The sequence below is a fragment of the Cladophialophora carrionii genome, assembly GCF_000365165.1.
Source record: "Cladophialophora carrionii CBS 160.54 unplaced genomic scaffold supercont1.6, whole genome shotgun sequence".
Taxonomy (NCBI): domain Eukaryota; kingdom Fungi; phylum Ascomycota; class Eurotiomycetes; order Chaetothyriales; family Herpotrichiellaceae; genus Cladophialophora; species Cladophialophora carrionii.
Window position 1 is genome coordinate 1,381,421 of NW_008481831.1, and position 16,643 is coordinate 1,398,063.

At 53.9% G+C, this 16,643-nt stretch overlaps 5 protein-coding genes across 5 annotated transcripts; 1 reads left to right on the forward strand and 4 right to left on the reverse strand.

The window, feature by feature from the left end:
* Positions 1-434: 434 nt before the first annotated feature.
* Positions 435-3,266, reverse strand: G647_07462 (uncharacterized protein; the record flags this gene model as incomplete). The annotated part of the gene is made up of 1 exon (XM_008731777.1): positions 435-3,266. One exon carries the CDS (start codon positions 3,264-3,266, stop codon positions 435-437), a length of 2,832 nt encoding a protein of 943 aa, XP_008729999.1.
* Positions 3,267-4,733: 1,467 nt separating this feature from the next.
* Positions 4,734-5,886, reverse strand: G647_07463 (uncharacterized protein; the record flags this gene model as incomplete). Its single annotated transcript, XM_008731778.1, has 2 exons — positions 4,734-5,759; positions 5,812-5,886. The coding sequence occupies 2 exons, from the start codon at positions 5,884-5,886 to the stop codon at positions 4,734-4,736; spliced, it is 1,101 nt and encodes a 366-aa protein (XP_008730000.1).
* A 1,562-nt stretch (positions 5,887-7,448) lies between these two features.
* G647_07464 (uncharacterized protein) lies at positions 7,449-9,503 on the reverse strand (the record flags this gene model as incomplete). The annotated part of the gene is made up of 1 exon (XM_008731779.1): positions 7,449-9,503. The coding sequence occupies one exon, from the start codon at positions 9,501-9,503 to the stop codon at positions 7,449-7,451; it is 2,055 nt and encodes a 684-aa protein (XP_008730001.1).
* Positions 9,504-10,447: 944 nt separating this feature from the next.
* Positions 10,448-11,797, reverse strand: G647_07465 (uncharacterized protein; the record flags this gene model as incomplete). Its single annotated transcript, XM_008731780.1, has 1 exon — positions 10,448-11,797. One exon carries the CDS (start codon positions 11,795-11,797, stop codon positions 10,448-10,450), a length of 1,350 nt encoding a protein of 449 aa, XP_008730002.1.
* A 937-nt stretch (positions 11,798-12,734) lies between these two features.
* On the forward strand, positions 12,735-15,089 carry G647_07466 (UV damage endonuclease UvdE; the record flags this gene model as incomplete). Its single annotated transcript, XM_008731781.1, has 1 exon — positions 12,735-15,089. One exon carries the CDS (start codon positions 12,735-12,737, stop codon positions 15,087-15,089), a length of 2,355 nt encoding a protein of 784 aa, XP_008730003.1.
* Positions 15,090-16,643: the final 1,554 nt, after the last annotated feature.

Sequence of the window (16,643 nt, forward strand, 5' to 3'; positions counted from 1 at the left end):
ATCGTAAATTAGGGAACAATTCTTAGATGTGATGGAGGACAGAGGATGAAGACACAAGCTGGAAAGGCGCCGGCCATCCAAGTAGTGGGCCAAAAGCTGCTAGGTAGCATGACACAAGCATCAGTGGTATATGTGGTATCTCAAAATGATCAAGCATGTATCAAAACATCGCCAACCAGGATAATCCAGCATCGGCGTCAAATCTCCTAGAGAAGCGTCAGACTAGCTGCACAAATCATACAGTGCTTGCACCTCCAGGCACTGTAGATTACAATAACGATATAAGTCATCTCGGGTCGTCCACGCATTGCCAACAAATCGACTTTTAGATCCACCCGGTCATGACGATTGCGTGTGGTAGAATCGAACTGAGAACAAAAGAAAGTCCACCAATACTGCAGGTTGAGACACAGCTCGGCGGAAAGGAAACTTGCTCACTCGTTGTCGTCCTCCATCACGGATCGATCGCGAACGCTACTCGAGCGATCCGGGATCATGTGATACGGGATGCTGAATTGCGAGGTACTGCTCGACTGGCTTTTGATACTGGATTGTCGACGCAGTATCCGTTCTTTCATCCCGGTGGTGCTGTTGGGAAGTGGAGGTTGAGGAGCATTCCGTGAAGGAGGCCGTGGTGTAGCTCGCTCCTTGTCAGTTGGGCTGGTCGTGGATGGCCTTTGCACGGACTGCCTAGGCGAGGAAACAGGTAGTGGAAAATTAGACAGAGAGACCTCCCCTGGGCTTGGTGGCACCACAGGCTGCGGTTGGTGGAAACGCGGGTGCAATGATTGATCCGTGAGATGCAGTGGAGGCGGTAAAGGTAGAGGCTGCTTCGGCGCATCGTTGACAATAGATGGTCCCGGCCCATTGAGGTCCAGCTCCGGTCCATGTCTAAACTTTTCACGCTTCTTCCCTGTCTTGCTCATAGAACGCATCGCGGTCTCCTCCCGTAGTTCTACATTATTATTCTCGCGCGACACAGTGGTTAAATGATGATAAGATGTCTCAGCACGTTCTGAGCCGCCTGAATGGTCGGGCTCGGCTTGCCTGTCTACCGGAGTAGGCGACCTCTCTCTAAACTGCGAGAAGAGGGATGATGGTGCGGCAGGCTTTCCGTCGCTGAAGGAATATGTGTGCTTCCGAGGGTTTGATTTCGTTGAACGCGCGACAGATGTCGAAGAAGGCTTGGTAAGAAAATTCTCATTCAAGCTGAGCTGAAGGCGGATCAAGGCTTCACGAGCTTCAGCTTGCTTCTGGGCAAACTCCGATTCGTCGAACGTCGACTGAGACAGTGGGGACCCATAAGCGTAACCGTTTGCATCGCCGTCTCGAGAGGAATATGTTTTTGCGAGGGGTTTCGACTTAGGTGGCGGAGACGAGGTGTCTCCATTGTCGTCCACTTCTGGATCCTCAGGGACACTGGTCAGTGCTGGTTTGGTGGCAGCATTAGCAAAGTCCCTCGCGTTCACCCCTGATGCGTTACTTGTGGTCACAGGTAGCTCCGGATTGTTCGAAGATAGGTGTAAGTATGGCCCGACCACTGGCGTCGGGTCCGGATTTCGTGTCAGATCCTCCTTCTGGTCCATCGTCTCTTCCCCTTCTTTGGACCTCACCTCGGTGCTAGTCGTGGAAAGGGTCCCCTTCGAAGACGGCATCGCTGTCTCCGCGACGCGACTCTGCACATCCGAGAGCCCATCATGACGTGATGGGAAAGAATCAGGCGCGAATCTGAGTTCCTCCTGCTTCTGAGACACGCCGGTCCCCGGTTCGATGCTGGTGTCCTTCACAATATCGGCCTCTGCTGGCTCCGCCATTACTAAACTTGCCCGAGGCGACGCAGAGGCAATGGTGATGACGGGAGTGAAGCTACTTGCGAAATGCATCTCGGCTGGTGATTTCCGTGGACTTGGCTGCGCTGAAACAGGTGCTGGTGATGGAGCACGTGGTTGTGCAACCTCTGCAGAAGCGGGTGATTCTGCATTTGCTGGTGGCGAGGTGGCTGGCTGGACAGAATCTGATTGGGTCTGCGTCGTCTCCGTGAATGAGCTGGGGATGACAGGTCCGTAGACCCTGCGCATCGTGTCAATCCTTGCATGTTCTAGGACTGGAGTTGAGCTATAATTCGAGGGAGGAGAACCTTCAGCAACGGCATCGGGGGTGTCGGCAGTCAAATCCAGGATTGTGCGATAAGGTAAATTAATGGCTCGATTGCTTGGGTTTGATGGAGGGCGCATGGAGTTCTCGTGGCTTCGAGAAAAGGACGACTCGTCTACGGAACTCAGTTGCGTCACTTCTGGCACTGACAGCTGATAGCCGCTCAGGGCATTGGCCGGCTCTTCGTGGAGATCGGATTCTCGTGGCGGTTTTCCAGGATATCCTGCTGCGACTTCGGGCGAAGTAGAAACCGACTTGTGACCTTGGGTGCTGTCTACAGGTGCTGTTGGTATTTGCGCGTGTGGCAACCTTGAGACGCTCTCTTTGAGGGCCTGGACGTCACGGGCTCGTTGGTGAGATCCCTCAGACCCATCACTGTCGTGTCGGGAGTGCAGTCCTGTCGAATTATGAGTGTGGTTACTCTGCCTGGAGAAGGAATGTCCCTCGAATCTTTGGGGCGATCGCGGATAGTTGCTTGCAGCGCTTGCTACTTGACGACGCACTGAGGTGGAGGTGGCAGGACTCCCAGGCAGACTGGGGTGTGCATTTCTCGTGGCAACTTCCTCTTGATACTTCGAAGAAGGCACATAATGATAGTGAGTGCCTTCAAGCGCGACCCGGGCCAAGTCCAAATTCCTTTCAGCCACATCCTCATTGTAACCAGGTCTGGGATTGGGGCTATTCGAGCTGGAAAGGGAGAAAATGTCGACATAGCGTGGAGTTTTGGGCCGGGCATAGTCTCGAGGGTTTCGCTCTGCGGGATATCGGTAGTCTCGTTCAGGTTTCGCGACGGCATCTGCTGCTCGATTGACAGCGTTCAACAGGCTACCGCTCCCATCCGTGGGTGGCCCTGACCAGGAGGTTGATGGCCTTGAAACGGCACCGGCACCCGGCGCAGGTTGGAGCCTGGAACTGACAGCCGGGCTCAATGGAGACTTTGCGTGGTCTGTCGATATGTTTCGGATGTGGATGGACGGTGAACTGGTATTGCTCGAGTAGTGTGTCTGCTCCGTGCTCTGACTCTTTCTCAAACTGCTCACTCCCGAGTCCTTCCTGCTGCCCTTTGCCTTGGTCTTCCTGCGCGTCCATAACTTCTTCAAGCCCTTATCCATGTTGAAATCAAACAGTCATTTTCCTCAGCAAATATGCCTCCAGCTCATGCACAGACCACTATAAGACCCCCCAAGCGCTCCAGCGCACATGTTATGTATCAGCTGAAGGATGTAGTTGTGACCTTCGGGGCAGAGTAGGGACGTGGGCTCTCCAACGCATCCTCAGAGAGAACAGATTCGGCGGCGATAGGGCGAGGATCCGGGTTCGGGCCTGGAGAAGGATTTGTGCATGCGAGCGTAGCCTTGGCCTCCTATCGCGAAGTTCAAGACGTGGTTCATATCAGCCTTTGATCTGATGTGAGGAGATACCAGTGCCCCTGCTTCCGCCGTGGAGCAAGGTGTTTCGGAGGCTTGCAGCGAGCTGATGGAGTCACTGGATAGCACGGTGCACGCAACGGTCAAGGGACAATACAGAACGAAGGATGACGGCAGTTCTGGGGACAAGCAGACGAGCTATCGTCAGGCCCGCGCAGACGGCAATGATGGAAAGTGGGCAGGCAACGGGACAAGATGGAGCTTGCCGTTTCCTCACTGTTAGCTGCGTCTAGCTCCACCACCGCAATCCGCCACGTACCCTTTGAGGCTCTGATCGGGCGGGTGGCTTTGGCCCGTTCATGCTTGAAGAGGCTCGATATGCAGCTCAGACGCTTGTTTGGGACCCCTAGCCTGTCGCCTTTGGCGATCAGCCGCCGCAAGATATTTCGCTTCGTGGATTGATGACAGGGTCTTGAAGAGATGCCAACGATAAAGGGATGCAACGCCGTTCTCCTCAAGTCGAACGCGGCAATCAGTACGAGTACGAGTACGAGGTATCTTGCTTCTTGCTGCCGACACTGTCAAATCCTGGATTAGCTCAAGGGAGGAGTATTGGACAGCCGTGCAAAGCTTCCAGCAACAGGGCAATCTGGCTAGGGACCGACGCCTCTGCCTAGCTAGCCGTTAGAGCTAAATACCGTGGCTGGGGACGATCAGACATGTCAAACGGCCGCTAGCAAATGGCCGGCCAACAACATGCTCGAAAGAGCTTCGAAATGTCCGAACGAACAAGAGCACTCTCATCAACGCCCCAGTCATGTCAACGAGAACTCAATCGCCGCAGGAGTTCCGTAGCCTCGATCGATTCCAAGAATACAACCGACACCGTTGTACAGGCCACGTACTGAAGATAATCTCGGGGAAGAGTGGGGCAACACTACAGTATTCAGTCTTCAGTGACGAGCTATCTAAGCACGAGATCCTCAGGTGCACACTGCTGGGTGACTTCCAGCACTTGGCAGAGATCCATGTTGCCTCCGACCGGTCGTCGTGTTAGAGAAGGTCGCACGTGTCTGTGATACCTCCTCCGGACTGATCAACCAACCGCAGTGCTCACTGTGACTGTGGCAGCATCCTCACCACTGGTTACACAAATCCTTAACCCAAACTCAGGTCTTCGGGGCTCCATTTATGTTTGCCTCTGCTGCCTCTTTAGTTGCGTGCACCAAATACCTTGTCGTAATCCGTCAGCGTGAATCGGTACTTGATCTTGTTGTTGGCGACTCGAGATACAGCCTCTGCGCACCCCTTTTCTGAGATGGACACGGTTTCTACCATAGGGAAGAGCTGCTTCTCTGCTGCTAACTTCAACATGGCCAGAGCCTCGGGTCTGTTTCCGATGTGGCTAGCGCCAATGGAGCTGCCGTTGCTCATGAACATTTGAGCCTTCAAAGGTGGAAGAGCCTCATCAGGTAGACCAACCTGATGGAAGGTGGCGTTGACCTTGCACAGGGACAAATATTCGCTCAAGTCGAAGGTGTGGGTCATGTCGGCCGTGTTGAGCACGAAGTCGAATGCGAACTGGTACTTGTCGGCCCAGCCTTTCTCGTTGTTTGTCACAAATTCTTTTGCGCCAAGCTTCAGAGCATCGTCCTTCTTGTGGGGAGAATGTGAGATGACCGTCACCTCAGCACCCAGGGCGTTCGCCCAGATGACTGCGAAATGGCCCAAACCCCCTAGACCGACCACGGCGACCTTCTTGCCGGGACCAACTCCGGCCCGCACCAAGGGACTCCAGGTTGTCAGTCCCGCACAAAGCATAGGAGCAGCGAGGTGTGATGGGATGGCATCAGGGATCGGAAAGACAAAGTACTCGTGGGCCCGGATATGAGAGGCATAGCCGCCTTGGGAGACGGTCTCGTCTGGATCGACCTCCTTGGGATAAGGAGCGCCGTAGGTGTCAACCATGTGTGGGCAATAGTTCTCGTTGTCGCTCTTGCACTGAGGGCATTTGAGGCAAGCCCAGATCTGAGCCCCGACGCCAACACGGTCGCCAACCTTGCAGGTTGTCACAGCATCTCCGACCTTGACAGCTTTGCCGACGACTTCATGACCGACGCAGATTGGCAGCGGCGCCTCGCCCCAACCTCCATTGATAGTGTGGACATCGGATCCACAGACACCGCAGCATTCGATCTGGATGTCAACGTCATGTTCTCCGAACTTCTTGGGCTTGAACTGTGCAGCGGGATCAGCACGGATCTCAGGATGCTCTTTGCGCAGGATTTACCTCTTGCTTGTGGAAGTCGGTCCAGTTCTTCTGGTCCTTGATCATGAAACCCTCAAACGTGTCTGGGTAACCCATGGTGGCTGATATGGACGGTGTTGTTTGGTGAGTTCAAGGGAGAGAATATTGACGTAAGGGAGAGCAGGAAGTCAATAACAGAGGAAAAGATCTTGAGCTGGATAATTAGAAGAAATAAAAAGGTCGACGTGAATTTACCCAGACATGCGAATCGGCACGCGGGGCAGATGGTCATTGATATCAATCGATGACATGGGACATCAATAGGCTATGATGCAAGGGTTTTCTTCCCAACACACGAGTAAGTCGTAGCACTTGGGGCCATCGTCGGATATCCTCCCGGTCGTGACGTACTAGGCTTTTTTGGACACCCAAAATACGAGGAGCCGCTTTGACGCTGGTCGAGGTATCCACCACCGGAAAATATCAGAATAGAAACGACTATACTGGAGGTTTCATGGGCTGCTCCTAATTCCCAGCAAGACGCCAGCCATTGCCCCGACGAATCGACTGCTCATTTGGCTAACGCGCATCATCCTTTCAGATTCCGATTCGAAAGATTTGCCTACGTACTGTGTACGAGTTACAGAGCTCAACCTGCTGTCACGCTGACGTCTCCGTTGCGACTTTCCATCTTCGAGACGGCAAACTGGACCAAGAGTCCTCCGTCCGGAGCGCGGAGTAATGCTATCGGTGTGACACCTCTCCAACGGTGGACAATCCACCGAGTTGGCCAACATGGAGGGGTGAGATGGAGGGGTACAAAGTACTGTCCCTAAGCCCGACCCCCACGACGTCAGTCAGCCCCCACCACCCCATCCAGGATGAGGTACTCATATACTCCGTACGCCTAAATGAATTGGCTTCAAGTGGGGTTGACACCGTACGTGCTGTGAAGAGTTCGATGTTATGCGATGAGCTGTTCCCGACACTCAGCTACGGTCAGTTGGACCTCGAAGTATTTCTGCGCCGAGATCAGCTTCCGTCCTAACGAGAAGCCACGCAGTATGCGAAATACACGGGGAAAATCTTGCTCCTTGGTCGTGTTGATTGCTTTGCCTTCGCACGCCTTCTCATCTCTCATGCTGGCTCCTTAGCCTCGTCTGCGAACCGCAAGGCGGAGGTCACAGCCTCCACCTCACCACTCTGTACTCCGTGCCTTGTGGTCTGTACTGTCCTCATGATTTCACTTCGATCCGAAATCCGGGCCTGAACCGAAAGTACTGTTCAACGGTCAATCAACCATACCGACACATCAATCATAATTATATCGCTCAGTTGTCAAATTTCATGGTTTGCTGATACATAGAGTATCTTATTGCTCTTCGCACATGTTCATTTCATACCCGTGCTTCGAGCATCCTGTATGCGTTGTAATGTGGCGCCATGCAAACGCAATGACCTGACCTACCGGACCTTCTCAAGTCCATCTAAATAGAAAGGGTTGAACCATGCGAAGACAAATCAACATGAACTTTGAGACCGTCAAGTCCAAGTCCAAGTCCAAGTCCAAGTCCAAGTCCAAGTCCAAGTCCAAGTCCAAGTCCAAGTCCAAGTCCAAGTCCAAACTTTTCTTTATCCATGTCAGACACATCTCCCAGACAACAATTGTCGTCCCCACCTCAAGCAAAGCCAATAACCCCATCCCTACACGCCGTCCCCGGCGCCACGGGGCCCATATCCACGAGCCCGCCCTGATCGCACAGATAAAATGCCCCCGCGCCATTACATCTCAGCTGGCCGTTGGGCGTGCAGGCTCCGGCGTTCTGGCGGATGATTCGCCCGTCCCTGCACGTCATGCCGGCCGCGACGGCGCCCATGAAGATGTAGGTCGGCCCCGTGGCGGACGCGACGCATTGCGAGAACGACCATGCCGTGTTGCATGCGAAGGTTCCGGGGGCGCATGGTAGAGGGAGGGCCGTAGATATTGGAGAGGCTGAAGATGAAGAGGCGGTAGCTGGCCGCGTCGGGGTCGAGAGTGCCGAAGTCGGGGTCGACGGTGGGCTTGAGCTCAAAGGTACGTTGGCTATGCTTGTCAACGGCGTGGTGGTCGGTGTCGTTGAAGTGGTAGGGATGGTTGTATAGAGGGTTGTAAATGTTATTGATGGCGTCGACAGTACGAAAGCGGTCGTGGAGGTCGCTGGGATTGCGTCTATGGTCGTGATGAAGGTCGTAAAATCCGTCGGCACGGTCGTCGGCGTTATCCCTCTAGTAGTAGTCGTCGTCGTGGAGCTGATGGAAGCGGAATAGGAGACACTGTCTGGAAGACTGCTACCCACGAAACTAGTCCCTGATGTGGCTGGTAAAGGCAAGACAGTGACAGTCATGTTTAGAACGGGAAACGAGGTCTGGACAGTCGTGCTGGTGCCCATCTTCATGCTCGTGCTCGTCAATACAGTGCTGAAAGTACTCGGAAAGAACATTGCGTCAGAACTGGTGGTCGTCGTTGAACTCAGCGTAGACGAAGAGAAGCTTGTCGGCGATTCTGTCGTTGACGCAGCAGGAGGATCGCCGGTTGACGTGCTCGATAAAGTAGTTGACAGATACACACTGGTCATGACTGCGCTTGTCGTGGACGGTAACGTGTCCGAAGTAATCGACACAGAACTGGTGCCTGGAAACGTGGTAGATATGTCAACGGAACTAGTGGGGTTAATATTTGCGCTGTCAGCTGGAGTCGTTCCCGTTTCAGATGATGTCGATGTACTAGGCGTAGCACTCAGATCCGAAGTACTGAAGCTGCTTACGGATTGAGTAGGTACCAGGTTGAAGTCCGTCGTGGATGATACCACAGACTCTTGACCGGCTATAGTACTCGTTGAGGCTGGGAGATCCACGCTTGCGGATGTCGAAGTACCCGACGGTACATCAGAGGTAGTTGAGCGGAGAGTAATCGGAGCCAGACTGTAAGTAGTTGTCGACGACGGATCTGTGGACGAGACGGAAGTGGTCGAAGCAGCAGCAATAATGTAGCCGGGTCCTGGGTCGGGAGTGATAGCATCCTGGCCATAGACAACTTGGTCTCCAGGATCCGGGAAGATGACTTCTCGCTGCTCGATAGTCTGGCAGCCGTTGTTGACGTTGCACACAAACATATTGGGCAACTGGTCCAAGGAAGAAGCCTGACGCCTATAAAGAGAGCCACGTCGATACCTCTGGTTCGGTGCCGCGATGATCTTGACGCGTGCACAATTCTGGTACATTTCGCGGTTTCCCACCAGGTTGAACCAAGACCAGGAAAGCAGAGCCGAATCCGACGGAGGCGCGAACTCGGGGATCGTGAAGTTGTAGTTGTGCATGAGTGGACATCCACCGATCATCGACTTGATCACTTTGAAGGTCTGTCCGTTGTCGTATGACAAGGAGAGCTGGCAAGAGCCGCCATCATGGTCTGCTGTGCCGTTCAGCCACATGTCGTACGTACCACCGGATAGGTAGGTTGCCTTCGTCACATAGCCTCCGGTGTAGTTCTGGTAGTTCTTGCAGGGAAAGTTAGAGCCGTCTGGAAGGAGGGGGTTCGTCATATCGTAGTCTTTGTCATCGACCAAGACATCCGGGTCGAGGGGACTTCGGAGGGGGTATGGCCAACTCATCTGCATATGGGCTTGGGTGCAGATGGGCAGCCATAGTACTAATGAGAGTGCAAGCGATTTCTGCAAGAATGTAGACATGGACATGGAAAAGGAAAGGAAGCGTCGAGGATATGGCGCAGGTCGTCACTGTACGGTCAGTTGAGCCGTGGCAATATCGCTTCGAGGAAATACAAAAGCATGTAGGTGTATGCGGCACACAATATATTGAATACTCGCCTCTGATTGCAACGGGAAGGAGTTGAGATGCTTGAGGATTTGATGGTCGCCCGTCCTGGTCTTCAATGTCGCTCCTCTTATATGCCGACGAGCAACACACAAACCATTTGCTAGCCACACTATACCATCCTTTTGCTCACTGATGTCTGTCTGGCCTGGGACCTTATATTGAACAGAGCTCCGCAATTCGAATGTCCTGGATGTAGACGTCGGTGGCCTTGGAGGGGAATGGGAATGAGGAAGCTCACAAACTGGCTCGAGCATACCCAGCCGGGGATTTGTTTACCTCTGGCCCGACTTGGAATTCTTCTGGCCCTCACAACTTTCTTCCTCCGAGCGCCAAGTCAGTGCGCCACGTCCTGAAGTCAGGTTGTCGATATCCCATCTCACCCACCAAAGGACTCCCTTCAGAGCCAGCTTGAGTATATTTTGGAAGGAGAAGCCGGGAGGGCTATATCAGCAGTGTTCAAGCTGAGTCCTGGTCGGACCGTGATGAGACCGGACTGGTTCCGTAGCTATAGTTCCTCAACGTCGAGGTATGCCCAGCCCGGTGGAAGGAATGTGTGGTGGGTGTCCGTGGCAGTGCACTGACAATCTCTCGGCCCATTCAAGCCCCGCTCTTACTTATCTATTGATGTCTCGCAGTTGAAGAAGCCTTGGACGAACGCTGTGTGGTAAGGGTGCCCACAGTCATATACAACACCAACGACTAACGCCGCCGCTGGATCAGGTCGAGAAGTGTTGAGCATGATGCATGCTGAGCGCTGCATTGTATACCCGCACCACCAGACGCCACGGCTATGCCACAGATTTCAGCGCAGATTCGAATCTTCCGGGTGAAGGAGACATATGTCCCAGTTCGGCATACACTGCCGTCCAGCACGAGTTGCCCGTTCCCATTCTGCCCACTTTAATCGCATGTCTTTTCGTTCTTGATGGTCGATGGCGTGGTTGGTCCAGGTCAAGTCACGCCCACCACTCAGCAATGGACCGAGCCAGCGATAGACAACAATGATCAGCCAGACTTGTCTTCTACCAGAGGCATCGGGCGACAGGCTTTCGCGCGCCTGAAACATGAATTGCGTTTTACACCCTCGCGTGAAACAGGAGCCTTTACACTTTGCGCTCGCGCCCTTGCTTCCAAAGTCCCTTTTGGCTTCATTGATGCACGGCGGACCTTTCACGCCGGGAGGCAGGCGCTGGGTGTTGATGCATGCTCTGCAGAATTTGCTGAGGATGTAGGGATCACCGAGTTTCAGATGCGGGCACAGACGAAAATCAATTGCTTGAAGAGCGGTAGAAACGTCCTTGACCTGAAACACTTCTTTGTACATGCCACTGCCGCCGGTTGTCCTCGTGTTGTATAGCGGTGACGGTGCCTGGAGGATGCCAATCTTGGAAATCAGAAGAGACTCGGCCTTTGGACTTTCGAGATCCGTCGCCGATGTTCCTTTCTCCGGACGATCAGCGACAGACCTGTTGCGGATGGAGTTTCTGCATCTCGAACAAGGCTCCAGCGTCTCGACCCGGAATGGCGACTCGACGCCAGCCTTAATGGTGCGGGTCGTTTTCTGGTAGCCAAGATAACGGTGTGGGCACAGCCAGACCTGTCTGCAGTCTCGGGACCTGGACTCTTGTTTGATTTCAGAGCTGGGAAAACTAGAGCGGTTGTGCAGCGTTTGACATTTGCTACAAACCAGTCTATCCAGTTCCGTGGGATCCTGGTCGCGTTCGGTCATGCAGAGAAAATCGAAGAGCTCCGAGCCTGTCAAGACAAAGGATGGCATCCTATAGAGATGGAAGAAGCGGGAGCATGAATGGCGAAGTGCAACCTCGCTGCTCGGCGTCAAGTATGGTTGCAGCGTCATCAGCATCTCCGTGGGAAGTGAAAGGAAGCCCGATTCGACGTTGTTGAAGACTGTCCTCTCCGACGATCGAGTCGCGATCGAGGAAGGGGCATAATGGCGAGGTGCTCGTTCGATGATGGCCGTCTCCGGCGTGAACGCAAGCTTAGAAACAAGCTGCTCGTCCGACGGCGTCAAGAACAAGGCGTTGCTTGGCCACTGTTGCAACTGTACGTGTCCGTCGTCCGCGTCTTCTAGGGTGTCGGGTGCCGACTTGGCCCTTGACAGCTTTCTTCGCATCCGCTCGAAAACTGGCATTGTGCAGGTGCGTGTATCGGCGATGTACCAGCAACCACAATGCGGGGCTGTGCCTCAAGACGGGCTCGAAATTCCCGTGGATGTAGAAATCATAGAGTTAGAATGTGTGGTTGATCTCCTGTGACCGAGTTGAAGAGAGCTGAATCGGTGGAACGGAGATAGCACCTCCATCCATGGATGCTGACTCCTTGCCACGGTCTTCCATGTTCTAGACATGTTCTATCCAGTGCCAGCAATGCCAGGCGATGAGGAGGTGCGAGTGGCAGTTGGAGTCATGCAGCTTCGATCCTCGTCTGGAGCCGATGGCGACCGAGACAGCAAATCACAGAGCAGCCGCCGCCCGGGCGGCTTTGCCACAGGATCGAGGCCTCATCGGCTGTCATGCGTCCCACTGATTATGAGCTCGAATCGGAGTCCTTGTCGCATCCTGCCGCGGCGAGGCGTTAGCAGGGGACCTGGTGTTCATGGCGCCATATACGAGTACGCAGTACTGCTCCGCATGCAGGACACGTGCTCGTATTGGATATCTCTCGTAGACGTGATGGGCTTTAGCGACGCGTCCGATCGATCGGCGCCCGATCTGAAGGCGGCAGAGGAGGGAGGAGGCATGGGGGAGGCAAGGAGGCACGGAGGGTCCCGAGGAGGCGCGTCGCAGGTACAAAAGTCCATGACGTCGTGAAGGCGAGTGGCTGAAGGTTTGGCTGAAGGTTGTCGGTGCGCACACAAGGGGTGTCTTCAGCTTTGAATTTTCAGTTCAGAAGAACTGTGATTCCGCAGTTACGGCTCTGGAAAGAGGTGTCGAATGATCGCCCTCAGAAATCTGCGAGTGAGAGTGCTAACACCATCTCAGATAGCGACTGCCCGTCGGAGCATTGGTCACGGTACCACTGCTCATGCGACACCACCACAGGGAGTTCCAATTTTAGTGCTCAACAATATGGGCAAACGAAAGAGAGCCTCCGAAGCGGACACACCTGCAACAGCACCGTCATCAACTAGGCGGACTACTTCTACAAGGGCGTCTGCCGTCGCTCCCGCCAAGATAGACACCAACCCGGACACGAACACGAAGATCAGAGACGGAGCCGATGCTCTTCGCGCCTCTCCGGACGCCGAGGAGCCTGGGGACGAAAAGTTGAAGAAGGCTCCTTCAGGGAAGGCGAAGTCGAAGGCAAAGAACAAGACCGAGCTGGGAGACGCTGAACAGGTCGCTGAGGGACTCTCAATGTCAAGCGCCGGTCTGAAGAACCACGCGAAGCGAGACGACGGCCTACATCGAGGAGACCCTGAAGCCGACGACGAGGAGGAAGCTGACCCTGAAGAACTCAAAGAAGCATTATCTCGACCACCTCCCGTCAACAGCTCATACCTGCCATTACCGTGGAAAGGCCGGCTAGGGTACGCATGCCTCAACACGTATCTGCGCGCTGCCAATCCACCGGTCTTCTTGTCACGGACATGCCGCATCGCGTCTATTCTCGAGCATCGCCATCCGCTGAGAGATCCCACCCAGCCAGAACATGCGACCAAAAACCGCCCAGACAAGGACCAGACCCCCGACATAGCTCGCGGACAGGCGTATGTCGAGGCCTTGGGTCTGGCCAACGCACGGGATATCCCCAAGATGCTGCGCTGGAACGACCGCTACGGCATCAAGTTCATGCGGCTCTCGTCCGAGATGTTCCCGTTTGCCAGCCACGACGTCTACGGGTACGGGCTGGCATCCTTTGCGTCGGAAGCATTGGCAGAGGCGGGTCGCGTGGCTGCAGAGCTGGGCCATCGACCGACCACCCATCCCGGACAATTCACGCAGCTGGGCTCGCCGCGAAAAGAAGTCATCACAGCCTCGCTCCGTGACCTGGAATACCACTGCGAGCTGCTGGACCTGCTAAAACTGCCGCCCCAACAGAACAGAGACGCAGTCATGATCCTACACATGGGGGGAGCGTTCGGTGACAAAGAGGCGACGATCGCCCGGTTCAAGCAGAACTATGTCAAGTTATCACAGGGGATCAAAGACCGGCTGGTCCTGGAGAACGACGACGTGATCTACAGCGTCCACGACCTACTCCCGGTGTGTGAAGAGCTCAACATCCCCCTCGTGCTCGATTTTCATCACCACAACATTGTCTTCGACGCGGATAAAATCCGCGAAGGAACCCACGACATCATGTCACTCTACGACCGGATCAAAGCAACCTGGACGCGCAAGAACATCACTCAGAAGATGCACTACTCTGAACCTACCCCTTCAGCCATTACTGCGCGTCAACGCCGCAAACACAACCCCCGACCAGCGACCCTCCCTCCCTGCGCCCCAGACATGGACCTCATGGTCGAAGCAAAGGACAAGGAGCAAGCCGTGTTCGAACTGATGCGCACATTCAAACTCCCCGGCTTCGATACCTTCAACGACATCATCCCGCATGTGCGGCATGACGAGAACAAACCATGGAAAGCACCGAAGCAGAAAAAGAACCCAAAGAAGAACAACAAACGCCAACCCAAATCCAGACCCGAAGACGACGACGGAGGCGAGGGCGAAGACCACGATGAAGAACAAGTTGAGCACACGCCCCAACCACCTCCTCTGATCCCAGACGCCGAAGTAAGCATGGGAGGCCCCGACCACCGCGTCTACTGGCCCCCGGGCATGGAAGAATGGCTCCGGCCCAAGAAACGGGAAGTCAAACCGCGAGACCCGGAGAAAGCCAAAACAACAGCTGAACGAGCTGCGTTGCGTCGAGCCGAGAAAGCGGCGTGGCAAGCCGCGAGGGAAGCATCCGCCGACGCAGGGACAGACCGAGCAGTCACTGGGACAGGAACAGCGTCTGAGACTGACGCCACCTCCGCCACCGCCACGCCCGCAAAGGACAAGGTTGACCTAGAGAAGACGAGGAGCGTCTATGAGGTGGCGAAGACGAGTGGGAAATCGCGCCAGCCGGCTCGCGCACCGGCCAAGAACGCGACGAGTAACAGAAAGACTGAGCAGGGGAAGAAGAAGAAGAACAACGCCAAACCTGTTCTCACGCCGAGTGATTCAGGCTCCGACCTGACTGATCTAGAGGCAGATATAGACATGGCCACAGAGCCCTCAGAGCACGATGACCCCCGCGGCATGATGCCCGATCTGACCGATGCGGAAGAGAAGGACGTAGCAGTTCTTCCTCCACGACCGCCAACAATCAAGAAAACACCCTCTCGGACGCGGACCACGAGTGCGCGCAACGCCAAGAGAAGGGCCGTCAATTATGCGGAGGGAGATGAAGGTGGAGAGGAAGAAGAGAAATGATAGATTTCTCGACGTATTCATGTATTCATTCTACAATATCAGTCCTGGTCCCATTTTCAATCTCATCCCAATCTCGATATGCACAGTAGAGTAGAGTACAGTAGAGTGGAGTTCAGTCGAGCAGAGTAGAGTAGAGATCTATACCTACCAGGTAGGTACCTGGGTATTTTTCGTTCTCTGCAAGGCGACCGATGTCACTCCCGTCGACAGTGACGGTACCTAGACAGCGGATAGAATCCTAGCCATGTAGCCAAAGTATCCAGTCTGTCTGGGTGCTGGGTGCCCGTGGGTAGGTAGGTAGGTAGGTAGTATTGAGTCAAATCTTAAAGTCTTCGATTCGAGTGCGTACATGTACATATATATATATATATATATACAGGATGGAGTTCAGAGTGTAGAGTATAGATTATAGAGTAGAGTATAGAGTATAGGGTATAGAGCACATATTATAGAATGTCCAAGAACAATCCGGAGTACTTCATACTTCATACCGAGTAGTCGAGTATTCGAGTAGTCATACCGGAGGATGTATCTATTGTAGGAGGTAGAGGTAGAGGTAGAGGTAGGGGCTGTTGCCTCGATCTGCGTACTGTACAATATCAGTCAATATACTCCGTACTTCCGTAGTTACTGTACAAGACTACAGGTACCAGGTATTGATGGCTGTTGAAAGCGCCTACATAGCCTACAATAATGTAGCACGATCATTACCTAGCTCACAGTATACTTTCACTTCCACCAACACACTCCAGCTCGGTGGTGCCCGGCGGGATTCCATTATTTCTACATTGTATGCTGTGTATGAGCTATGCTTGCTTGCGTAATCTTTTCATTCGTCGTGGGCGTGGGCGTGGTCGTGGTCGTGGTCGTGGAGTTGAAGTTACCAAATATCCCGTCTCATTCCAGATTCTAACGACAGCGAATGCATTCGAAGACATGACCCTAGGGTATTGGACTGGACTTGACTTGACTGCTGGACTGGACTGCTGCTCTCCCTCTCTCTCTGCGTGTACTCTCTACTCCGTACATCATGGTCAACGAATCCTCTCTCCGTGTGTACTCTCTACACAGCGCATCATGGTCAATGGATCTGGCAAGGAGCTCGCACCGTCGATGACGATTGCTATATCTCACTACTCTGCTTGGACCGATCGATCACAGACAGCATTCATTCATTTGCCTGCTCATAAGCCCAGCTACTTCACTTTCGCCCTCGACCACGGCATCTGCTCTTCTTCCAATCCCCAGCCATGTCTAGCTCCTGCTCTTGCTCAGAGCCATGCTCACATGAACTGTACGAGGCCTGCGTACTCGATATCTTTTCTCCAGTAAGTAACATTCAATAGTGCTTCCGCGTTGTTGACGATGCTTCCACCAAAAATGGCTTTCCATGACAGTAACCCTGTTGGGACACGAGCAAGACCGACTCGAGTTCAAAGTAACAACTGTACGCAAATGGGTATCAAGTCAAAGCATAGAAGGAATTGTAAAAGCACACATGACCCCCAAACAAACAAACCCCATTCAACAGTCAGCAAGAATCATGCTAGAACA